Here is a 26,197-nt window from a genome sequence, read left to right on the forward strand (position 1 = left end):
ATGCCAACTTAATCACACTCTGCTGTAGCCAAGTCATTTAAAGATCCACATCATATTCCACGGGATGTCAGTCAGTGAGCGTTTCTTAAGCCCTTACTTTGTGTTAAGCATTCTGCAAGGTGCTCCTTGCCTTCAAGGAGCCCACATTCCAAAGGAGGAAGCAAATGTTCTTAGCAAGCTGTAGCTAAGCAGGTCATGCTACCCATTGCATTTGTAACTCTCACTCCTCTGCTCAAGATTTAAACAAGATGTGAGGATCTTCTAACAACTCCCAGGCATGCTTTGTACTTGTGAGAGCACATGACCCTATGAGATTGGAAGGTCCTTGAGGGCAGGGACTGTCTTTTGCCTTTCCTGGCATCCCCAGCTCTTAGCAAAATGCCTAGCACATATAGGCACTCAATATATATTTACTGACCAACACATGTAACATGTGTGCACATGCATGCACATACAGGTTATTTAAAAAATCTGTTATAAGGATGAAACAATCTTGTTTGTGGGAGCATGACATGACAACATACTCTCACTAATCCAAGCAATGTCCTAACCTCTGATGCTTGCTATTTAAGTTACACTTCACAGCAGTAAAAGAAAAGTATACTTTACCAACATAAAATCCGCCAAAAATCTAAACTTTGAAAAAAAAAAAGTGTCTTTCTATTCCCAAAACCTTATTGAATGTTGCTGGTGGGCATTGGCCTTACAAGTACAGCACCTTCAAATGATTTTCAAAAGGCAAGAACCAGTGTTTTGCAACCAAAATTCCCAAAATGAATATTGTGCAGGATTGTAGCTTTAGAGCAAGAAAGGACCTTAGAAACAGTATATCCTGCCCCTTTATTTTACAGAGAAAAAAAATGAAATTCCAAGAGGGAGCATTTAAGATCAGAGAGCCAGGACGCTTCAGAGACAAGCTTGGAAACCACCCTTCTTCTGACTCTGACTGCAGCATTCCTTGTACCTATCCCCCCACTAGGCCACGTAAATGATGGTACAGTATAAACACCATATGAAGTGATGGATGATCAATTAAAAGTTCATATACCATGGAATCATTCCCAACTGTCAAAAGCAAGATAAAGGACTTGAAAACTTACTAAGAAGGTTAAATGTGTAAGGAGCTAAAGGAAAAAGCTGTTGCCTTCAAAAGGAAGAAAAATAGGGCACAGCGGAATTTAAGAAGATCCAGGCCTATTTTTTAGAATTATATATTCATATTCCAAAAATTGCGATTCAGTAGAAACAAATGAAATGTCATCTGTTTGAATTCAAATCTATTAAGAGAAAAACAGATATCTACATGAGATGCTATATATGCCTAAGTGACGCTCCAGTTGTTAGGCATTAGGAATTACCTTGTTTGAAAACCTTTGCTGGGATATCAGCAATTCTGAAAATTTCTTGTGGTAATTGAATGAAATTGCCAATAAGTAATTGGCCTGATATCTTCAAGAGGTTTTATTAAACAAATATCAATAGTTAATGTCTACATAGAGCTTCAAAGTTTGCAAAGAAAGACATTGTTGACCTTTATGAGTTACAACATCCTATCGTTATTTAACTGATTCACATTAATTTTGTTTTGGAAATCTCCAGATGTGATGGCGACCTGATAGATGGCTGGAGATGCCTGAATATCACTTAACTGGGGCAAAACTAAAAATAAGAAATATGCAATACATACGTAATTTATTGTCATAAAACAGCATTCCCTTTGTCAAAAGCATACCTCTTGCCTTTTTCTTTCCTCTTGGCTAATAGTTTGGGATAATCCATTTCTTTTCACCTAAATGGAAAATTTAAAAAAATGAAATTCAGTGCATCTATTCTTTGGGCAACAATGTCTTTATTCATGGAGATGGATGCCTGCAAGCCTTTCCAGCAAGTGATGAATGAAAGGAAATCATGAAAAACACTGACCTCCATGTACCTCCTATTTAACAGAGGCCTGAGAGGAGATATGATCCCACTAGAAAATGGGCCCAACAGCAAATCTGATAAAAAAAAAAAAAAAAGAAACCAACTCTATGGAGAGCTGTTGCAAAAATGTCCATAGTAAGCACTTAATACATTCCTGTTGACTTGATTTCAAATGGCAGGAAGACTGATATCCCGTTCCATTCTAGGTTTAAATCATTATTCATACATTAACTTAATTTCTCGTTGGAGATCCAAAAAACATTGACAATAAATAGCATGCATCTACAAGACTAAAAAGAAAACAAAGTAACAATGGCTCTAACTTTGTTAAGTTTCTTTTTCAGGTTCACGTTATCCCAAAGCTGTAAAAAAGAACATTAAATGTGGATTCTGTAAGAAATACCCAATAAAAACCTTAGAAATTTCTTTCAAATGTCATAAAGACCAAAATGATTCCCCAAAACAAACCCAAATAGAATCCTTTTCTGTAGACAAGAAATTGATATGTGGACATGGTGCCCAGCAATTCCCTTGGGAAGCCATTAAATCAGAAAAAAATAAGTGGAACATTTTTCTTTGAGCTGGTCTTACATTTTCATTCATATTATTGTAATTTCAATCCATTTACAATATATTTTTATCTATTAGCTCAGTTCACATTACACTTCATTAGATTTCTGAACCAAGGGTGGAGACCTTTTAAAACCATTCCTATCAGACCATATTTACTCTTAGCTTGGGTAATAAGGCCATAGCTAGTAAATGGACAAGGAAATTGGTCATTGTAGACTTCTAAAGGAAAGCCTGAGATGGAAGAGACAGAACGCAACACAATCCACTATTAACACGGAGAACAGACAATATAAATCTGTCTTCAATAAGGACCATTATAATACTGTTTTTGCTTTAAACAAACACAGACATTGTTGTGCCTGGCTGGAGCTATTCATACATTGTAATTAATTTGTGATAGAGTACACTCATGGCTATATAGTACAATCCTTTTAGTCAGGAAATACACTAGTGAAAAGCAGGGTAGGAGGACACTCAAGAAAAGCCTTGCAATGTGGAGAATGGTAAGAACCACAGGAATCAATCTGGCCAGACTGATGGTGTAAGTGACAAAAGAGCACCCTGAATATGTCTTGGAGACTGAGGATTTACAACTTTTCTACTACAAAGATGAAATTTCTGGTGAATTACTTTACAAAGGATAAACAACAAACATGCTATGTCCAAGGCATCATTTTTACCCAAAGATCACAAATGCTACAAGCAATTTTATTACAGTTTCTTTCTTGTTACAAGATTGCTGTGGTTTTAGGACCAGAAAAGAGAGGCAGGCGGAAAAAAAATGCAGAAACACACCGATTTACAAGCAGAACAAAGCCAGACAACAGCAACAACTTCAGCTATCCTGGCATTGTACCCTAAGGATCGCTGGGCCTTGCTACCCACTCAGCAGCTGCAGCTTCCTATGTGTCTGGAGTTCTTAATCATTCTTTGGCTCAAAGAGCTCTTTAGCAATCTGTTGAAGAGAACAGTGGACCCTTACTCAGACAAATGCTTTTAAATGCTTAAAATAAGACATGTAACCAACTAGATTGAAATAGAGAAATTATACTTTTCCCATCCAAGTTCATAGACTCCTCCTCCTTAACTTTATCCAAAAGCCTGAGGTTAAGAATCCTCACTATTTGCATTGTGTGACACACCCCGCTCCACACACGCAATAGAATGAATTGAGTGAATGTTGTTTTCCTTTTTTATTTAGATCTCCAGTTCTTAGCCTGTAGTAATTGCTTAATCAATGTTTTTCCATTCCATTTCTGTAAATGTGATACCCATCAGTTTTAGGAGAAACCATAAGGTCATGCTGTGGTATGTGACCTAAACTGGAGAGGGGAAAGTTGCTTCAGGTATCATCCCAGTTCATCCATTTGGTGCCATTTCTGCCATCTTTGGAAAGTCACTTCACTGGCCTTGGTCCTCCTCTATAAAACGAGAACATTTACTACATGACCTCAAGGATCCCTCTGTGCTCTACATCTACGACCCTACATTACTGTAACCAGCCTTAGTTTTTTAAAAGTTGCTAGCATAAATTCAAAATACTAGAAAGTCAGATTCTAAGACAAACAACTTGAACATGTTTCAAAGTCCTCTTCTTAAGGGTATGAGACCTTTCTTAACTGAGAATCAGCTGAGACCTTTTCCATCATCAATCAATTCCACTCAATCCAAGATTTCTTAAGTTGTTACTTTGTGTGAGGAATTGTGTTAAACAGAGGGAACATGAAGACAAAAGAAAAACTTTTCCTCCTCAAATTATCATGTGTCTCCTCTTACCCTCTAGAAGACTTTGCTCTTTTTTGTTAGGGGGAGGGGGTCAATAATAGAAGGAAAATAGGAGGAAAAGACCAAGAATAATAATTAGGTGGGATGAATGACAAACAAAAGGGCCCAGTTGTCCTTTAGCATGTAATTGAGGATTAATAGATACCATGATGGTCAGTAATCATTCCTTTGTCAGATTCTTCCCAAGGTCTAGCTTCCTTTCTCCAATAAGACACTGGGCACAATACGGTAATTGAAAGATTGGTATAATCTGACTCTCAAATCTCACCTCTCTTCCTCCCTGTTCCTAGAAAATTTTCTTACTCTTCCCTGGAGTCACTGGCAATGATTTTGAATAATTATAAGAACAGCTGACTTACAGAGCACTCTAAATTTTATCAAGAGGTAAACCTGTGTTATCTCTTAAAAACTCTAAGATACAGGTATTATAGGTGATATGACCTCCATTTTGCAGGTGAGAAACTGAGGCTTTGAGCAGTGAAATGACTTGCCTAGGGTTATATAGCTATGAAGTGAGGGAAGTGGGATCCTGACTCCAAGTTCAGGGCACTTTTCTCTTCAGCAAGGAGTCATGGGTTGTAAAAGCTGAGGGAATAAGAAGAGATTTTTCGAGAACTACTTCTCTCAAGGGTAGAATTCCACCGGATATTTTGATTGAGAAGAAAGCTTCTTTGCCCAAGAAATACCAGAGACCCATGGCTCAAAGAATCAGGAAGAGGTTTAGGTACAGCTAAAAGCAGTGCCTTTTTTCTTCATTCTAAGTTTAACAAATACATTTAAGAAACATGTACACACAAAAAAAGAACTTTTCCACATGTAAAGCAGAGAAGAAAAAAGGGGATTCTTTGTGAAACTCCCAAGTCCAACACGTGACTTTCACACCTGCCCTGCTTATCTGTGTTTCCTTGAGTTCTCTTCTATGCCTTAAAAGAAGTCCTTCGATGACCCTCTTTCCTTTGTTTTCTCCTTTTTTTCTGGGAAAAGTTGTCATAAACTCCTCCTTTTCCTCTCCTCATTCTCAAAGAAAGAAAAACATAGTCCTTGTAGAAAATACACAGTCAAGTAAAGCAAATGCACACACCGGCCATGTACAAAAATGCATATCTCATTCTACACTTTGGGTCCACTGCCCCTCCGTGATGGTGAGTACCATCCCACTGATCAGAGTTATGTCTGGAATTCATTGAGCTTCACACTTCCTAGGTACCTAAGTCTAAAACACTTGGTGAATTCAACTCCACAAGTCTTTCTTGGAAGTAAAAAATGAAACTTATTTAATATACTAGGGAATCAGCGCTATTTATATCATTCTTTAAGAAAGGTAAAATGGGCTCCCTTACAGAAATCCTATGAGGGAGATAGTGAAAATATTATTATTTCCATGTTTCAGATGTGGGAACAGATTCAGAGGTGAGATTTGCTTAGGGTCACACAGCCAGTGGTAGAGCTAGTGTTCAAATTCAAGTTTCAAATCAATTAAACTAGAAATATTTATTAAATACTCCATATGTGCCAGACACTGTGCTAAGTACAAAGAATACAGAAAGAGGCAAAATCATTCCTGCCCCCAATGAACTTACACTCTAGTGGAGGAATAACATGCAAACAGACATATGCAAAGTAAGCCATTCACAGGATAAGTAAGAAATAATGAGTAGAGGGAAGGCACTACAATGAAAGTAGATGAGGAAGGCTTCCAGTAAAAGAGAAGATTTGAATGGGGAATTAGAAGCTGAGGACGTCAGTAGGTGAACACAGGAAGGAGAACCTTCCAGGCATGGTGGACAGCTAAGGAAAATGCCTGGGGCCAAGAGATGGAGCATATTGTTCATGGAGTAACCAAGAGGCCAGTGTTACTGGATCGAAGAGAATAGGGAGGGGAATATGGTATAAGAAAATGTGGAAAGGTAGGAGGGGGGCAGATTATGAATGCTTAAAACGCTGTTACCTCAAACTTGATCTCAAAGATATGAGAATGCATTTCCCTCTCTTTTTCTTTTTTTGGAGGTAGGGGGTTATGGATGTGGAACACAGAAAATTCTGTCTAAAAATTGATGCACTGAGTAGTTTTGCTGAATTGCATTTTTACCCTTTTTAATTTTTATTCATTCTTGTTAGGAATGATCTTATAGCTAAGGGAAGAGAAAGTAATGAGAAATTAAAATGACATTTAAAAAAAGAAATAGCAATACATTTAAAAATGTAAAAAATAATCTTATCACCAAGAAATAAGGTCATGTGAAGTAGCCCCCTACCCCCTCCCCTACCCCTCTCACAAGGCTTTCCTGGTCTTCACATAATTCCAGGAAGCACACATGGATAATTAGTGTAAAAACACAAAAATATAGGACATGGGGGATCTGAAAGGCTCAGACTTAAGAATTAAGTCAAACAAGTTCAGTGTGGCTGACTGGCTGCCAAGGCCAGGCCTTCCAACAGTCCCATCCTCCCACTGGCTGTTCTCCTTCTTCATGGCATACCTCAGACCTCAGCTCTGCCACACCCCAAGTGAGTGAGAAAAATTCACTCTCAAGACTTCACTCCTGGCCAAGGAATGACGGAATCAGCAAGTGCTTTTTGGTTCAATGAGATGCACCAGGGCAGAGGAGACGTGGGAGGGGGCGGAATGGGAGGAGAAGATAAGAGCTGTCTTTACTTATTTATGGAACGGTCAAGTGTAAGAGGGATTCCATTTATTCTGCTTGACTCCAGAGAACAGAGCTAAGAGGTATGAATGAATGTTACAGAGGCAGGGGCAAATTTAAGTGAAGATAGAATTCCCTGGTAACACTTGAGCAATGCCAAAGTGGGAGGGCTTGGTTGGGGGCAGATTGACCTTCCCTAGGAGTCTTCAAGCAGAGAGTGGAGGACCATGTCTTGGAGCTCCTGTAGCAAGGATTCCTGCTCAGTTCATAAGGGTTAGTCCAGATGAAGGGTGGGAAAACAACTGTCAAAGTCTAGCTCTCTCAAAGTCACATTTAAGTTCTATGAGCAAAATTAGAGTGGGGTATAGGAGATTGCCTTAGTTTCCTCATGTGCAGAATAAGAGACAGAAATAAAATGAAAAGCACCCAAAAAGGAGAACAAAACTGAAGCACCCAAGGAGAAGAGAAAGGAATAGGCAAGAGTGTGTGCCAACTTTGAATGGTGCCCATGAACTGAAAGCCTTTCCAATTTTCCCAGTTAAAATTAGTCAAGTGATCAATAAATCTAAACAAAACAGGTTGGCCAAGGTGTTCCAAAGCCCTTGGTTAACAAGTAATCAGCCCTCAAACATGTTCCCATGCTCATCATTAAACCGGAGGGAAGGATGGCATTTTTGTTGAGTACATCTTTCCTGGGATGGGAAATGCAGCAGATCAGTTACAAGAGGTACTCTTAACCTTTCCCTCTGAATGAATGGAACTTCACAAACTTCTAAGTTTGCTGCTTTTCTCTCTAGAAATAAAGGAAATTCAACCGGGACCACTCCTTTCTTTTGATAGCAACATGGCTAGCATATTGAGCACTGGGAACTTGGGTAGTGTGCAGACACTAGCAAAGTGAACCTTGCTATACCCATGTAACTCTGTGCCCTGAACTCACACAGACACTTCCTTGCTCCGTGCATGCTTACATTATGATATGATAACTGATTTCATCAGCAGAATGACCTGCTTGTCGAGAGCTTGATGTGACCAGTGCCAGTGTTTCTGGATACTCAGCCATAGTTTGAGTCATAGGAAATTATAAACAGGGCATGTCATATGGAGAGATGCAAAGGCAAATGAACCAAGTGAGGAGAAGAGCTGATATGATGACTACTATATCAATGTGAGAAGAAAGAAGTTTTAAAAACTTTAGAGTTCTCTAAAATTATGATCCTGATAATAAAACTTAACCTCCCACCTCTTGAGGGAGAGGCAATAAGTTTTTTTCAGAGAGAATTATTACTAAATTAATTTATTAACTAAATTAATTAAATTTAATTAAATTAAAAAATTATCTCTCTTTATCTCACCTATACTTATAGGAAAATATATGTGCATGTATATACATATACATATACATATGGATGGATGCATGGATATATGTCTGTATGTATGTCTGTATGTATGTATCTGTTGCAGGCAGCTAGGTGGCTCAATGTACAGAACATTGTGCCTGGAGTCAGGAAGACTTCAGTGTAGCTTCAGACACTGGACAAGTCACTTAGCCTCTGTTTGCCTTAATCCACTGGAGAAGGAAATGGCAAACCATTCCAGTAATATCTTTAATTTATCCTTTTGGATTTAAAAGAAAGTATGCAATTCTATTAGAATTTTCAAAATCATGATGCAAAAGTTGAGAGAATGGGGAGAAAATTTAAATGAATGAAAAAGTCTAGAACAATGATATGAAATTATTTGATAAGATAACGTGCATTATTTTAAAATGGGTCATTAGGATGACTCAAATACAGGGTTGATAGGTATACTACAAGAAAGCACATTTAAGAGTGCAAATTTGGTGGCAGTTGAGAATAGACATAGAAGTTAAGGTCAAAGTCAAGGCATGAAGCATTTTTAAAGTTCCTACTATGTGCCAAGCACTGTATTAAGGACTGGAGTCGAAGGCAATGATAATTTCAACCAAGGCTTAGTGGAGGCAAAGGTTTCCTTAGGTACTGCCAAGTAGGAGGCGATGACAGGAAGGTATGTATTTATGAGAGGTAAGGAAAGAGAAGAAGAAAATCAGGGTCATGGTGACATCATTTACAGAAACCAAATGCATGAGTCAAGAACAGGATCAGAAAATACAACAGGTTTAAGGTACTCTTGTTACCCAAAAGAAATGCACCTGTTAATAACACTGACAACAATGTTACAGGTTGTTTTTGTTTTTTTCTACAAAGCCTAAGTGGATAAGCATGTTGGTATTAAAAGATCAAACAAAATTATAGACATTAAGCACCTTGTACCAGGTGTGGTGGGACATGCTGGTAATCCCTGCTCCTGTGGAGGTGGAGGCCTGTGAATCCCTTGGACTCAGTCAGGTATTCCGAGCTGCAGTGGACTAGGGTTAACTGTCTGTCTTCAGGAAGTTCAGTACCAATAAGGTGAGCCCTGAGAGCTGGGGCCACCAAGATCCCTAACAGTGGGTGAACCAGCCATGGTCAGAAATGGAGCAGGTCAAACTCCCATGTTGCTCAGCATTCGGATGGAGCTGTTTTTATCCTCCAGCACTTACAGCCCGGGGGAGATGGGGAAATCTGGTGTCTAAATGTTCCCTGGTGAAGGATAGCCATGCAGCACAAAGTGACAGTGGGGGTATATGCAGACTTCCCTGATCAATGTGCAGTTATAGGACCTGGGTTTAAATTCCAGTTATGGATGATGACATTTCATTCAAATATATGAATAATTATGAATCTAGTCAATTCCTGACCCTCTTTCCATCCATCCATGCCTCTGCCTCTGCTCTCTCCCTGCCCCTATTTCTCCCCTGCCCAGTCCTGTCTGCACTTCCTCCAAGACCCAACTCGGGCAATAAGAGCAGCTCACATTTTTGTGTAGGGTTCCAAAGTTGAAAAAGTGATTCCCTCATGCCACCATCATGTAAGTTATGTAAATATTAACCCCATTTTATAGAAGAAACTCCTGACTAGAAGGGACATGGCTTGATCAGTTACATTACTCTTAAGTGGGGATGCCAGGATTAGAATCCAGGTCTTTCTGCTTCCACTGTCGTGTCCCATTAACCAGGACATACAAACAAAACCTCTTTTAATTAATATTTTAACCAATTTTTTTTCACCTCACTGTGACTTCAGTCATTCTTATCTTCTCTATTTTCCCAGTTTCAGTTAAAAGGACTATCTACCCAAGTCCCTCTCCATGAAGACAAGGATAGTTCATTTCCTTAAAAGATATTGAAAACAAATTCAAAATTTAACCGCCTCAGATGACTAAAGGCTCAGGTTATTGGCCTTGATTTCTGGTCGCCTGATTATAAAAAGCCATGAAGACCTCCAGTTCCTTCCTGATGCCTGACCAGCAGACCACCACAAGCAAGTTCAAGGCAGGGTTGCTTGGTTCTCCTGAATTGACACAATTCCTTGTGAATAACCTTCCCTGCAATGACTTAGGAAATCTTGTGTTAACCATGAGACAGACCATGTGTCTCATATCATTCCAATCTCAAACCTGATCTACCCGGAGACTGACCTGGTCACCACTGGCCTAAGACATAGTCCCTTTCCCTTGTTCTGGACTAATCCTCCTCCCTTTGCAGTCCCGTTGCTGTAGCTAACCAGTTCAATTTTATGCTGTCGTCCACTCTCAGATTCCTTGACCCCTCAGCCTATCTTATTGCTTATTCCTTTTCAAACCCCCATCCTGGGTTGCCTCCCCATTCACCTGCTCTGTTCCTTTTTGTATGCCTCTGAACAGTACTGAAGGAAAGCTATCACTGTCCTGATTGGGTCCACCACAAATGTATGCCATCTGATATCAGCTGGGAGGTCATTGCTGCTCATCATTCCATTGACCATTTTTACCATTTATCATTTACCAAGAGATCCACTCATCAGTGTATTCCCCATCCTTTCCATTTGAAATCATCCAGTAAATACCTACTACGCATCAAGCACATGCGGGGCAGCACTGGGCTCAGTGGGAATACAAATACAAAGAATAAAACAATATTTTCATGTGTTGTTTTTCCAGAAACCTAGAGCCAAAGGACCTCAGCATCCTTGGTGTCAGCACACTAGGTCATCCACCGTAAACATTCTCTTTCTCTCCGATCTCCTCCATATCATCTCTCATTCTCTCCTCCTTCACTCTAGGCTCTAAAGAATTGATATGATTTTCCTATAAAAGTGAATGGAATTAAGAACAGAAATATAATAGCTTTCTATCTAAAGGATGATAACATGGTAGAGTAGAAAAAATACTAGGCTCAAAATTTAAAAGATCTGAGTTGATATCTCCAATGCATCTTAGCTGTAGGAATCAATTGACAATTTGCATTAGTGGAGGAATTCCAACAACTGGAGATCTTAACACAGATGAAATGCAACAGGGACACTGGCAACAACATTCTGACAGCTCTAACCAGGTTGGATTCTAATCCAACCCCTTTGGGTCATGGCCAGCCAACTGACAGACATAACTAATTTGAATTCAGTCCCCCAAAGCTCAGAATTACAGAGGTACATAACATTCTAGGGGCAAGTAGTATTCTCCTAAATCCCAAGGTCAAGAATAGAAAGTATATTATGTTGATTTCTGTGGAGGTCTTTCAGTCCTGACAAATCTTTATGTATCTGACCCGGGCTTCTCAGCACCCAGGAGCTAGAAGGAGAGGGAGGGAGATAACTAAAAAGCTCCTCAGTCTAAGAATAGGAGAGTATAATGCTAAGCCACGCCCTGAAGCCAAAATGGAGAACTGCAAGAATCCTCATGAATCTCTATAGAGAAAATTCTACTGGGCAATCCATTTCCACTCACCATATGGAGAGCCTACCTAACTCCCCAGTGCTTTTTCTAATCCCAGAATGTCTGTACTAGAAGGATCCTCAGAGTCCATTTAGTCTTAACTTCTACCAGTGGGAGAATCCCTTCAACAACAAAACCAACAAATGGTCATGTAGGCTTTTTCTTTGTCTCAAAGGCCTCCACGCTCCCACTTTTGGATGGCTTTTTGTTGTTATAGTTGCTGGGAAATTTTTACTTACATAAAATGTCTAATTATGCCCCTTTTTGTTACTTCTACCCCTTGCCTCTAGTTTTGCCCTTTGGGGCCAAAAAGAATAAATTAATTCCTCTTTCATGACAGTCCTTCACAAACTTAAAGACAGCCATCATGTGTCCATGTCCCAAGTCACAGAAATCCTCCCAATTAGAGGCCAGCTGTGCAGAGGGCCTCTCCTCTCAGAAATGACTCTTCCATAACTCAAAACCAAATCCATCAGGGCTTTCAAAATATGACTATCTTCCGATCAATTCCCACAGTCTCTTGTGGCTCTGGGGTACAGCATTATTACTTTCTTCTTACCAATTCTTCCCCCCAACCTGGCACAAAGCATTCCAGTTGGGCATGAAATCACTTGGTGATATGGCTGCAATGACTAAGCTCTCTGGCTTGTCACTCAGTGGCCTTATTAAACCCTCCCTGAGAACAGAGGACTTTCAAGAAATCTTTCAAGAGAGAAGGAACACATCTTGAGGTCTTATCTAGGTAAATAGCTATGCCAAAAATGCAAGCCTCACTCAGTCTCCAGACAGAAAACTCCTTGTTGTGTTTCATTTTGAAATCACTGGGCAGCTTTTTGCTGCCGTTATCCATAGATCCTGGTGGGACCTTGCTCACAGAACTTCCCTTTCCCTTCTCCAGAGTAACTCCCCTGACTTACAGTATCTTCTGCAATACAACTCACACACAGTCAGGCCTGCACGTGTGCTGGGGATAAAGGGATGCAATCATTCATTTAAACATTTTTACTGAGTCCTTACCTTATGATAATAAGTACCGTTTTTTACTCGTTTCAGTTCGGCAAAGTTTAATATAGAAATCAGCCTTTTTAGGGGTGTCTCTTGATAAATGCTAGTTGATTGACTGATTGGATAACCAAATAAAATATACCGCATGATTCTAATGTAATATCACTGTGTGGTAAGAAATGATGAATATCATGAAAACTAAGAAGTACTGGAAGACTTAGAGGAACTGATTCAAAGTGAAGCAAAAAGAACCAGGAAAGCGACATAGACAATGACTACACCAAGGTAAATAGAAAGAGGACAACAAAACAAATGAAAAGAAATACTATGAGATTCTGATAGGCAAGCTTAGCACCAAAGACGAGATATAGAAAAGCACCGGGCCCCACTTCTTTACAGAGGCGGGGGACACTGCAAATCATGTCGAACAATTTTGATGTACCAGTTCTCCCCAACCTTTTCTATTCTTTCACACAAGGGATGATTTTCTGGGAGGGAGAACATGGAGGGATACATTGGAATATACAGGCAATATTTTTCAAAAGATATTAATAATAAGTTTTAGTCATTAAATTCAATTAAGACTTGTTACTACATAACTGAAATTTGTTTTTTAATATCAATATAAATATTTTTAATAAAAATGGTAAGCATGCAACAGATTTCCCCTTTCTCAGATCCTTCTTTCCCATTTCTAGAGTTCCCTGAAGCTATACCAGGGTGGGCTACAAAACTTTATAGATGAGATTAGAAGCTCAAAGATTTGGTCTCCTAACTGATAACTGGTCTTAGGATCATTGATTTTGAGTGGGAAAGAGTTCAGTCATTTAACCCAATTTATCATGTCACAGATGAGTAAACTGAGACACAGGGAGATTAAATGACTTTCCCAATGTTATACAAGTAGTTATGGGTAAACCTAGAGTTCTAATCCAGATCTGAGAACAGGTGGAAGAGGGTTAAACAGTTTTAAATAATGGTCCCTGAGTAAGGAACAAAAATCTTTTTGGTGAAAAGCAAACCTGAACACAACCAAATGCCAGAAGATTACCCCAGCCCCTCCCCCTCTCCACCAAAGTCCACAGTCAGCTTCCATGGCCCAAGGAAACTAGATAGGGCAGGTAATGAGGATACAAGCTTGGACAAAGGAGACTGTGCAGAACAATTTAAGCATGTTATATTGTATAATAACTATAAATTACTTCAAATTACTCCTCTTCAAAAGATCCTTCAGTTTCTTGTCATCTACTGATAGAACAAGTCCCATCAACCTAAGAGATGGCAGGTATTAGCAATGTGATGATAAGGTGTCCTTGGGAAATAGGAAAATCAAGCATATGGTACACACATACACATACACATACACCTATACACACATACACTCACAAACATAACACAATCATACACTCACACACACCCATACACACCTTTATACACTCACATACACCTCTTACACACAAAACCACTCATACTCACACACATCACACACACATACACAAACACTCACATATGTATACACATTCACGCACATACTCATATACATTTACTACACACAGTTATATCTTCTCTCACACACACTCATGAATACAGACACTTACACACACACAGAGTCTTTTAGTAGGAGACTCAGAAAGCCAATTTATGACTGCCTCTTAGGTAGGAAACTCCTTATTCCTCCTTCTCTCCAGCAATAGGCTCTCCCAAACCATGCTCACACACTATCTCAGATGATGAACCACGCAGATCACTTTGACTCCTAATGTAGCCAGATATCAAAAACCCAACATGATAGGACTGGGTTGAAGGATGCCCCAAATCCCAAAGCTTTCCTTGCGAGTCTGCTCACAAATAGGATTCTAATCTTTTGGGAGAAGAGGCACCAAGGCACAAACTAAGGCAGAGGATTTGTTTGTTTTGTTAACAATTCACAACAGTGCTCCTGCCTACCTTTGGTTTCTACATTGAATTGAAATTAAAATTATTAGACTTTGCTTCCCTAAACTCCTAAAAAAGGTGTTGGGTTTTGTGCCACACTGGTAAGATGCCTCTCAGGACTTCCCCTTCTGAGAGGGGAAATATATAGCCTATAATTGGACCCACTCTCAAGGCCCTTTCAGACCAGCAGGACCAGGAGCCCAGGATCACCTGCACTCAACCAATTCAATAATGAAGTATTAGAACAGGAGATATATGTACATGTGCTTGTATATAAGTATAAACACATGTGTATATATGCATATGTGCATGGATATGTATATATGCATGAGTATACTGTATATGCCTTGCTCCAATACTTCATAGACACACACACACACACACTCTAATACATACACATAAACACACACACATATCTGAATATATCTACATTCTCTCTCTCTCTCTCTCTCTCTCTCTCTCTCTCTCTCTCTCTCTCTCTCTCTCTCTCTCCAGAACTTCTAGTAGCTATTGGAGAAGTTATTTATATAGGACATCAACGTGGTCTCTTTTTTCAAAAATCTAATATTCTGCTGCTTTGCATAAAAGTCACAGTCTCAGCACCTCTGCCTTCAAAGTTTATGTCTACATAAACCATCACCCTGAACATCAGCCTCAGTTAACTACTGGGGGACTGGACCCTTCCCCTTCCTGGCAATCTGGCCCCATACTCAACAGATCTCAGCATCTCTACTCATCATGAAAATGGGGAGATAGTAACCAAATGGTAGGGATTTATTTTTTTAATTGCCCCTCACCCCCACAAATATACACACAGTCCTAAGATTATGTCTGTGTGGCTGAGAAATCCATGATTTGTGAGGATCAAATAAGATTTGGAAAATGCTTGGCACAGCCCCTGGCACATAGTAGGCATCATCATCATCAATGACACCATCATCATCATTATCCTCCTCATATTATTACTATCATTCCTCAGCATCCTAATGAGTTCCTTGAGTATTTGGGATTCCCTCCTCTTCCTGGTTAAGGAACATCAGGTCTTCTTATGCAGCAGGAAAGTCCCTCAGTCCCATCTTCACTTTGCAGATGTTCATAACACTGTTCTTTTCTCAAAAGTGCTCACCCATTACCGAGTACATCTGACTATGTGGGGATATTTTTTCAATTGAGAACATTTTAGATACTAAACAATAATCCTAAACAGAACAGCTGTATTTAGGATATGTATACATTTATATCCTAAATACAGCTAGACACACACACTATGGATTCACCATATGAGAAGTACTATGGATCCATCTGTCTTAAGGCACTTATTCTACCAGATCTTAAGTTCTCTCATCATAAAGTTACAAAGTCCCATAATGACAGTTCAGCTCACCGCCCACAGACACTTCAGAAATATTTCCTCTTGTGAGAAGCAGGTTATGTATCCCTAAGGTTACTGGCTTCTTGACAAATCTAACACACACACACACGCATGCACACACACACACGCATACACACAAGTCCTACATTCTACTTTTCTTCCTTGAAGAAAGACAAAACAGATTGAAACTCACCGCAGAGAGCTGGCTCCATGTGGACCTCAGCGGCTTGTAGTGAATTACGATTTTTTCATCTGGTTTTTGTCCTTTAGGCTCTGAATCTTCATCAGAGTCAATATCTAGAGCTTTTTCTTTGTAGTTCTGATACAACACAGCATTTTCTACAATAAGAACAAGCCATGCACTTGTAATTAATTGCTCCCAAACTGTATGATCTTTATAAGTAGAAGCAGTATGACATAGTAGAAGCAGCATGATGCAGCAGAAGCCAGGAGGACCTGGGGTCATTTTCCCTCTGAAACATATTGGAGGGGGACTCTGGGCACGTTGTTTACCCTCTCAATGCTCTAGACACTAAGACTGTAAATTGCAAGGGATGTTGTCAATCTGCACTGGGGGAGGGAGTTTCCTCATATCATTGAAATGGCTGGGTGAGTTCCCTTCCCTATTTGTTTCCAAAGGAACTCTAGACACATTTTCCTGGTTCACAGAACTGCAGTATTGAAAGCTGGAAAGGTCTCAGAGGTCATCTGGTCCAACTCATCTTTGACCAAGAATGGTTGACCTACCCAACAGATACTCATCCACTTTTCACATGACACCCCCAAGAAGGGTGACCCCACTTTCTTGCAAGGCAGTCCATTTCACTTTCTCCTTACAATAAGTTCAAAACCTTTCACCTCTCACTCCGAGTTTTAGCTTCTCGGTATAAGCAGGCTAGGTGCAAGTGTCCTTCCAGGCAACAGCCTTTCAAAGACCTAAAGGCATTTATCATGTCTACTCTTCTTCCTACTAACTATTGCCAATTCCTGAACTGTTCTTCACATGTCATGAACTGAATCCTTGCAGCTCTGATTACACTCTCCAATTCATCAAAATCCTTCCAAAAATGTGACAGCAGAACTGGACATGATCCTTTGGAAGTGGTCTAGCCAGGCGAGAGGGCTGGGAGACCATCATCTTCTGATTGCTGGATGCAGCTACATCTTTCTTACTGAAGCATAAGGTCACATTAACTTTCTTTTGATTCATTCTTTTAAGCAATGCCAAGTCTCAAAAGAATGCATATCCTTTATAAATAAGAGACAAATGGACATTGACATGGGATTCCAGTGGTATGTAAAATCTCCTTTTTTATCTGAATGGGTGTTTTCCTATATTAGCTAGAAGAAAAAAAAGAGACTGTTTTTAACCCAATGCAGCACTGGATTTCATTGATTAAGCACATTTAGCCTTGCTAAACAAATTGTTTAATTTCCTTTTCTGTACCCATGAGGGAGAATCAGTTGTATTAACATCTGTTTCTATGTGAATTGATTTCATATCCTTTACACTCTTTCTCTACTATGATTACACATTGATTTTTCCTGTGTAGAATTCTTCTAAGTGCCTAATGTTTTATGTCACACTACCTGGCTCTTTATTCCATGATATTTTACATCTTTAGAGCCCAACTTGGTTCCATTTGACATTTATTAAGCACCTGTTCTGTGTGGGTAGTGTACAACTAGACATACAAAGATGATAGAAGCAAATAGTCAGTGAAGAATTCATGCATGCAGCTCAATAAGTCAAAACTACATACAGTTACTTCAAGAGGATAAGGCATTAATAATAGTGGAATAAGGAAAGAAAATCAGGGAGGGCTTCCCACAGGAGGTGGTCCCTGAGCTATACTTTGATTCCATGAGGCAGAGGTGAGGAGGGTATGCATTGCACCACCTGGCTAAACCACATGGGTGAGAAAGATCAACTGGAAGAGAGGGCACAAGATGGAAAATCCAAAGAAATGAGACTGATACGTCAAATGGGGGCAGGTGGGAAGAGAAACAAGTGTCAAGCCAAGAACTTTGCATTGAATTTTAGCCACTGAAAATTTTTGAGTGAGGTGGGGAAGGGGTTGGGGAATGAATGAGCAGATGGCACAGTCAGTTGATGTTTGAGGCACATCAACTAGATAGAAATCTAGCCTCAGAGCCAGGGGGTGGAGGTTTATGTCCCAGCTCAGAAAGCTGCTGTCTTTATGACCTTGGGCAGGTCACTTAACCCCAAGTAAACCTCAGTGGATCTCAGGTGGCAATTTAAGGAGTGGAGGGAGGTTGCTCACATTGGGTGTAGAACATTAATGAAATTCATATCCAGGTGTTATCTCCTTCTAAGCAGACAGCAGGGATTTATGTCTAGCACAGTACTGGGCACAGAGTAGATGATGAATATATTACTCAAGGTTTTTAAAATACTCAGAAACTGGGGAAGTTTGAGCATTAAAAATATCCCCCTTTCTGCTTCATATAAAAGAGAAATCCTTCTGTTTCCATTGACCAGGTTTGGGTCAAGGCCAAGACTCCATACCAGAGTAATAACTCATATATTCCCTTAAGTTCACAATGGGGTTTCCCCAAAAACCTTGTGAGGTTTTAGAGGAGAATTCTTATCCCCATTTTTCTCTTGACCCTCCCACATAAAACCTTCAGGTTGTCCTGGAAGGATGGGAATGAAACAGAAGTCAAAGGATTATCAGGGATGACAGGAGATGGGAATGGACGGACACCCAGAAGCAGCTCTTTGAAAGCAAGCTAGAGTACACATTGTGCCAAAAGTCAGGATTCCATTCCTTTAAAAAAACTGAAGGCTTTTCAACTTTTAAGGAAGAGTTTCTAGGAGGTTTGCTGAGTGCTAGAACTGAAGGGTAGTGGGAAGTATCTTAGAAATCAGGAGGTTAAACTCTCCTCCTGACTCTGCCACTAACACAAGCAGATCTCAGCCACGTAGCTGAGGCTCATGGGATCTCTCCCCTCACCCAGAAAATGGGAGGACTGGATGAGTTGACTTCCGAGCTTTCTTCCAGGGCTAAGGTTCTGTAAAATCCATTGAAGACACAAATTACCTTCATAAAAGCCCCATGAGGCAATGGAAAGAACCCTAGCCTGAGAGTGAGAAAAGCAGGCTTGGAATCTAGGTTCCAGTCCTCCAAGACTACATATTTTAGTGCAAAGGCACTGAGACCAACCTCTGGGCCTCAGTTTCTTTATCTGACAAATGAGATTTTTAAAACTACCTGCCAGTGACAAATAAACTTGGTAAACTTCAAAATGTCTCCTGAACATGAGCTACGTTAAATACATCAATACTTCAAGGAGTCATTAATTCCATAACCGCTCATTCTCCTAGCACAGATCATAACTCTTCTTTGACTTAGATAATAATTAACAACACCAACAATAACAATTTGCATTTCTATAGGGTTTTAAGGTTTGCAAAGTGCTTTACAAATATGACCTCATTTTATCCTCATAGCAACCCCAGGAGGTTGGCTCTAGTATTAATTATCCCTTCTTTACAGTTGAGGAAACTGAGGTAGCAAGAGGTCAAGGGACCAGGCACAGAGTTATACAGCTAGTAAGTACCTGAGACCTGATTTGAGTTCAGACCTTCCTTGACTCCAGGTTCAACACTCTATCCACTGCACCACCAACTGTGTACTTAGCTGATGGTCTGCAAGAGTTCCTGGGATGGACAAATCTGTCACCCTGTCCTTCCAGCTCAGTAATATCCGTGTGAACATGAGAGTTGCTAGCAGAGTCTCTCAGAACCCTGAGTTAAGGTCAGAGGTGGCAGAGGAGGATGGAAAGGCAGGTCACACATATGATTCCATGACACAGGGTACTACCCTCAGCACATGCGTTCTTAAGAACACAAAAATTCCATTTCCAAAAACTAAAACACGGACTAAACGTAACACCAAAATTTGTCACTTAGAGTAACTTCAGACAGAAACTTTTGATAAAATAAATCATTTTCCCTTTCACATCTGTCTTACCAATTTGGATTTCATATGCCGGCTATGTTTAGATGAGGATATCTCTGTGTTCAACGGAAAGAACAGCAGTGGGAAGAGTGAAAGCTCAAACCTATTACTGATGCCCTGTGTAGCCTTGGGTAAATCACTTGACATCCCTGGGTACCATTTTCTTTATTTATAAAATGATGGAGTGGGATTAGGTGGTCTCTGAATTCCTCTCCATCTTTGACTGAGTCAGTTATGGAAGCTCTCTGGGCCTCAGTTTCCCCATCTGTGAAAATGAGGGGATAGGACTAGAGAGTGTCTGAGATATTTTCTCACTTTCTTAGAATATTTTTAAAATTAGAAAATCCCTTAACCACTCAGTGCTGCACAAAGACTTCTAAGCGTCGAATTCCCAGAGCACATGCCAATCTGCATGAATAGTTTCCTCACTGATCAGCCCTTGAAATCACAAACTTGAATTAAAAAACAAAATGAATATCAGGTACACATTCTCCGGACTGACACTGACTTCTCCTCTGTAGCAGCAGCTACTGTTACTCCAGTAATTTTTTTTTTGAGGCACCAGATTCTTGGTCAGATTTTTAAAGACAAAGTTCACTAATTTCATTAGGTTGTTGAGCACCTGGCGAGGCTGCCCTTAGTGCAGTAGGTGAAGGTCATAGAATATGTGTCAGATCCCCAAACTGAGGAAAAAGGATTCATTACCTCATACAGGATCTCATTCCCCAAGTCACAGAGTCTAAAGTGAGAGATGATTGCATGTGTGTTGTGTTCGTCCTTTGTTGCTGAAGACCATGCCATCAGAGAAATAATGACATGACTTGCACTTGACTTTGTTTTGAGTGAGGGAGGGCTGTGCAGGTCACCAGCCTCACTTCTACTCCAGAGCCATCTGAATCCAGTGACCAGATATTCATCAGGATGACTGCAGATGACTCAGGATGAAGCAACTGGGGTTATGTGACTTGCCCAAGGTCACACAGCTAGTGAGTGTCAAGTGTCTGAGGTGAGATGAAATAGGAAAAAATAATGCTTGTGGAAAAGCCAATGAAAATCTGTGAAAACAATCTTAAAGAACATTTTTTCCTACACGTTTTGAAAAGATAGATGTAATAGGAAAATGTATTCATTTTTGGTAGATTAAATATTCAACTATGAACAGAAACAAAATCTTATAGTCATTGAGACTGAGCTGAAGAACCCTTAGAGGTAATTGCATTTTTTCAAATGAGGAAATGGTGACTTGTCCAAGGTCACACAAAAAATAAGTGTCAGAGCTAGATTGTGGAACCTGGATCCTCTAGATCTCATTCAGTGTTCTATCCCGTGGTATCATACTGTTTCCTCATAAACTTTACTTGTGGCTTGTATTATTAGACAATATTTCAACTCAGAACTTTGAAATACATAATACAGAAAGAGGGGAAATACTTTGGGCATTTTTAAATCAATTTTGCTCTTTTGTTCCTTTGATTGGAATCCTTGCCCTCAAGGTGCTTAGATTCTGTCATTTTTCTTACATTATTGTAATTTTGTTTTCAGATTGAAACAGAAAATAATTCATCTATGTGGAAAACTGAATGCTTACCTTCCCCATCAAACGTTCCTTGACCTTTCAGCATTTTCTTCTACAAAATATGAAAAGTAAAAAGAGAGCAAAACATGTGAGCCAGTGTGACTGAGCACAATTCTTCAAAGCCAGCAGACTGTCTTATGTCTTTAAAAAATTCTGAATGTATTATCTCTACTAAATGTAGGCCATGCAGGTAAATGGGATGATGCCCTAACAAACAAAGGCCTGCCCTACAAAGCAGCAATGACTTCCACCTAAGGGCACCTCTGATCTAGCAATCTCACAACATGACATTGGAACTAAACTTTCTTCTCCTATCAGATTAAAAAATAAATAAAACACAAAATATTATATAAGCTCCTTTCTACAAGACCATAACCCTCTAAAATAAAACAGACTCTCATGTGCACTAAATACATGACATTTATATAGACAAGTTACAGTTCACTGATTAATCAAGAAAAGATGTGGCAGCCAAAAATGTTAGCTGGATACAAGCTAAAATAAGTTTCTGACCTACTGGAGAGATTTTTCTCATTTCTTGAGAAAGTGGATGCATGAACACATCTAATTTCCCTCTCTCCTTTCTTTCCCTTTTCTTTCCTTCCTCTCCTTCTTTCTCTCCTCCCTCCCTACTTCTCTCCCTATCTCCCTTCTTTCCTTTCCTCCCTTCCCTTCCTTTCTTTTCTTCTCTTCTTCCCTTTCCTCCTTCCTTCCCTCATTCTCTTCCCTCCCTTCCTTCCTCTCCTCCTTCTCTCCCTTCTTCCCTTCCTTCCTTCCCTTCCTTGCTCCTTCCCTCCATTCCTTCCCTCCTCTTCCTTCCCTCCATCCTTCCTTTCTTCCTTCCTTCCTTCCTTCCTTCCTTCCTTCCTTCCTTCCTTCCTTCCTTCCTTCCTTCCTTCCTTCCACCAAGATAGCAGTCATGGCTACATTTACTGACATTTAAAGAAATGGCTGACATTTACATGGACTTTTAAGTCTTGTGGAACATTTTACCTCCATTATCTCATAACAACCCTGGGAAGGCATTACAGGTTTTATTATTCTTATTTTATAGATGTGGAAAACTGAGCATCTGAGTTAAATGCCTTCCTATCGTCACATATATAAGTGTCAGAGATGAGATGAAATACAAGGAAAAGTCGAAGAAAACACAACAAATGTGACAGTGGTTACAGTCAGAGGATTTAGGATCCAGGAGAGACTATAACTTGTCATTACATTTTATTTGGGGGGAAAGAAGTGAATAATTTCTGAATGATAATTACTGACACTGAAAGCCACTGAAAAGCAGGCAGAAGGAAGTCACTACACACTTGAATTTGCATTTCACTAGGGGTGGGACTGTGAATACTACTTGGCACTGGTACCACGTCAGGAAAACTTTGCTGCTTTGCACATGGGCACACAGTCCCCCAACTTTCCAATGGCAAGGGCTGAGTGGTTCTGATCAATAAAACGCAGGGGTGTTTTAAGCTGTTACTAAGGACCAGGCACTGAGCCTACAAAATGAAAAGTCAAATAGTGCCTGCAGAACTTATATTCTATAGGAAGAGACAGCTTATATGTAAGTAGATATATAGAAAAGAAACAGACGTTAACTTTGTAGGATGGGGAGTGGAGGCAGCAGGGAGGAGGGATCAGGAAATACTTTTTGTAGGAAATGCTACGTGAAGTGAACTGAGCTTGGAAGGAAACTAGGTATTCTAAAAGACAGAGGTGAGGACAATGTATTTAAGGCAGTGTATCCTCTGAAATTCCTGCTCTCTAATTAAGAAATGTTCTTGCATTTTAGACTTCATTCTTTCATATTCCTTCCTTCTTCTGGCAGATATAGTTCTTATCCCCTCCCCCCAAGATACTGCTTCTCCTTGGCTGATTGCCATTCACCCCTCAACAAACCTCTACTCTGAATTAGTCCTTTTTTAGTGGAAGTCTTTCCTGGTCCCTCCGGTGGTGAGTATCTTCCCCTCTAAAAGGTATCATGTATATAACTATATATATATATTTACACACATATATGAAACAATATAAGTATATATATAGATAATATATGTATGTTATGTATACTGTATATATAATTATATATGTGTATATGGGCACGTGTGTGTGTGTGTGTGTGTGTGTGTGTGTGTACACACAAAAACTGTTTCCCTATTAGAATGGAAGCACTTTGAGAGGAGGTCCTGTTTCTGCATTCCTGTGCATCTGGAGATCCCTAACAGTGTCTGAAAAGCTTTTATTAAGCAGTAACTAAGTCCCACTAACTGTCCTGGGGGCATCAACATAGAGAAGAGGAAGGAAAAAGAAAACACAAATATGTAAAAATAAATGCTAGGAAATTGGGGGGAGGTAATTAGAAAAAGCCTTGGATAGCATGTGGTGCTAGAGCTGAGCTGTGAAGGAAACTCGGGAATTCTAAGGACAGAGGGGAGGACAACGTGTAGTCCAGGACTTGTGGCAGGTAAAGACAGAGACAGGAATGCCACATGCATAGAACCTCCAGAAGGCCAGTTCAGAGGAAGACTAGAGCCAGCCTGAGAAGGGTTTGAAATGCCAGAGAGGAGATTGTATTTGCTCCTAAAGGTAGGAGGGGCCACTAGAATTGATTGGGGGAAGGGTGAAATGGGCAAGCCTTTGCTGTGGGAATCCCACCCTGGCAGCTGGGAGAACGGAGCTCTGCAGATGATCTAACAAACAGAATTAGACATTAGTTTTTTCATTTCCTATTGCAAATATTTTGCCTGAAGTTACTCATTGAAAATTGTATGATCTCCTCTGGTGATGCCAGTCAGGACTGAAATGGTCATAAAGGTGTGTGGTTGGCTGTGGGGAGAGGTGGCAGGGCCCAGGGTGGTATATAATGGAAGCAAGCTCTCTGAATTAGGCCCCAAAGAGACTATCAGCTACTGACCAAGAAAAGATAATAGTCTTTTGCACTCCCCTCCAAACACACACACACACACACACACACACACACACACACACACACACACACAAACTCACTTTGGGTATGTGCCTGCTTCCTAATAATTTACTCACCTTAATCCTCCCTAAGCTAGAGATCTTCTCCTTGTCTTCTATGACCACTTTAAGACTTGGCTGGGACATTCTGTTTTTCTTCTTGGAGTTGGTGGGACTGTCAAAATCAAAGCCGCTAACAACAGCCCTGCGGTAGGAAGTCGACCTCAAGCCTCTCCGCAAGGACCCAGGACTGTCTAAGTCGCTTTCTGCTTCTCCTTCTCCATCACTTGCAGGAACCAGTGGGGCACTAATGGGGTCCACCATGCTTCGGACCTTAAAGACTCTCTTATGGGGCTCCGAGTTTTGACTGCTGGATTTGCTGATTTTAATCTCAGAGGCCAAGCCCTTGGGGATAATTTGTTGTTTCCCTACTTTGAGGGCAGCTGGGCTGTTGGTACTCAAAATGACCACAGGCTTTTCTGGGTTGGAAGGCAGACGCTGGGGAGACAGTTTTTGTTCAGGGGGAGCCCTCTGTGGGCAGGGCGAGAGTTTCAAAGGCGCCCTCTCTGGGTCCTTGGCAGTATGGCTGGGTGGTGATAGTGGGAGAGCAGGAGAATTGTTAAGAGAAGGCACAGATGCGCTGAGAGAAGACCCTGTTCTGACATTCGGTCCCATTAGTTCCTCGTCCGAGTTCCTTGGGACAGAAGCACTGGGAATCCTCAGGGGGTGCCCTGCTTGAGTCTCTGGGGATGCGACTGTACCTGGGTAGCTCACAGAAGGGTTGGCCACCATCCTATGGCCCCCGGGTGACTTTTCGGCCGGCACCCTCTGGGAGACAGCTCTGAAATCCAAAGAGAGAGCCTTCCCATTGGGCACAGACCCTCTAGTAGGGCACCACAGCACGGGGCTCCTTTGAAGCATCCTACGGTCTGGAGACGGAGATGGAGAAGGTGAAGCCGAAGAAATGCTCCCGCTGTGGGAAGGTTCCTTCCCAGTGAACATCCCTCTGTCCTCCACAGGGAAATCCGTGATCAGCAACCCTGTGGGGCTCTGGTAGGACTGGGGTCTGGGCTTGCTCCGGACCAGCCGCTGGGGCTGCGGGGTGGATCGCCTCCTCCATAAAGGGGTAATGTTGTTGGGACTCGAAAAGTCCACTTCGCTCTCGCCGCCACGGTCCATCGCGGACCCTAGTGGGAGCCCCGAAGGAGCGGGGAGACAGGGCCCAGGAGGGAGACACCGCAGCCGGGTCGGGCTGGGCTTTCGTCTCCTAAAGAGAAGGCAGAAGTCAGAGAGGTAGCCATCACACGAGGGCAGTCGACCAGCGCCCCCTGCCCCCACCCCTTCATCCGTGGGGGAGGGCAAGGGGAGGGCGGACTGCTTCACTTTACCGCCATCCCCGGGCGACCGCACAGGGGCTGGGGGCGGGGTGGGGGGCGAGTGGGGAAGCTGTTCCACAGGCTCCCCTTTCCCTCCTCCCAGCCTCTCCCCCATCCTTGAGCCTGGGGAGGGGGAGGGGGCGCCGAGGCTCCAGAGACCCACCCCAGGAGAGGATTTCTCATTTCCCGGGGAAACTCTCCCGTGGAGGAGCCCCCTTACTCACTAAAGGGGCGACCATCCCTCC

The 26,197-nt window shown here is 41.1% G+C and overlaps 1 protein-coding gene across 2 annotated transcripts in view; it reads right to left on the bottom strand.

The window, feature by feature from the left end:
- The window catches only part of ARHGEF26 (Rho guanine nucleotide exchange factor 26), a 131,639-nt gene that overhangs the window by 105,281 nt on the left and 161 nt on the right, over nucleotides 1–26,197 (bottom strand). Inside the window, exons 2-5 of one of the 2 annotated variants that reach the window (XM_072618679.1) lie at nucleotides 24,655–25,843; nucleotides 21,628–21,667; nucleotides 16,247–16,392; nucleotides 1,733–1,789 (exon numbers count right to left, since the gene is read on the bottom strand). In XM_072618679.1, the coding sequence (XP_072474780.1) occupies nucleotides 1,733–1,789; nucleotides 16,247–16,392; nucleotides 21,628–21,667; nucleotides 24,655–25,755 (1,344 nt within the window). In that variant the 5' untranslated portion in view covers nucleotides 25,756–25,843. The remainder of the gene's footprint in view (nucleotides 1–1,732; nucleotides 1,790–16,246; nucleotides 16,393–21,627; nucleotides 21,668–24,654; nucleotides 25,844–26,197) is intronic. The other variant, XM_072618680.1, reaches the window with a different exon arrangement.

Source organism: Notamacropus eugenii, chromosome 6 (genome assembly GCF_028372415.1).
Source record: "Notamacropus eugenii isolate mMacEug1 chromosome 6, mMacEug1.pri_v2, whole genome shotgun sequence".
NCBI classification, from domain to species: Eukaryota; Metazoa; Chordata; class Mammalia; order Diprotodontia; family Macropodidae; genus Notamacropus; species Notamacropus eugenii.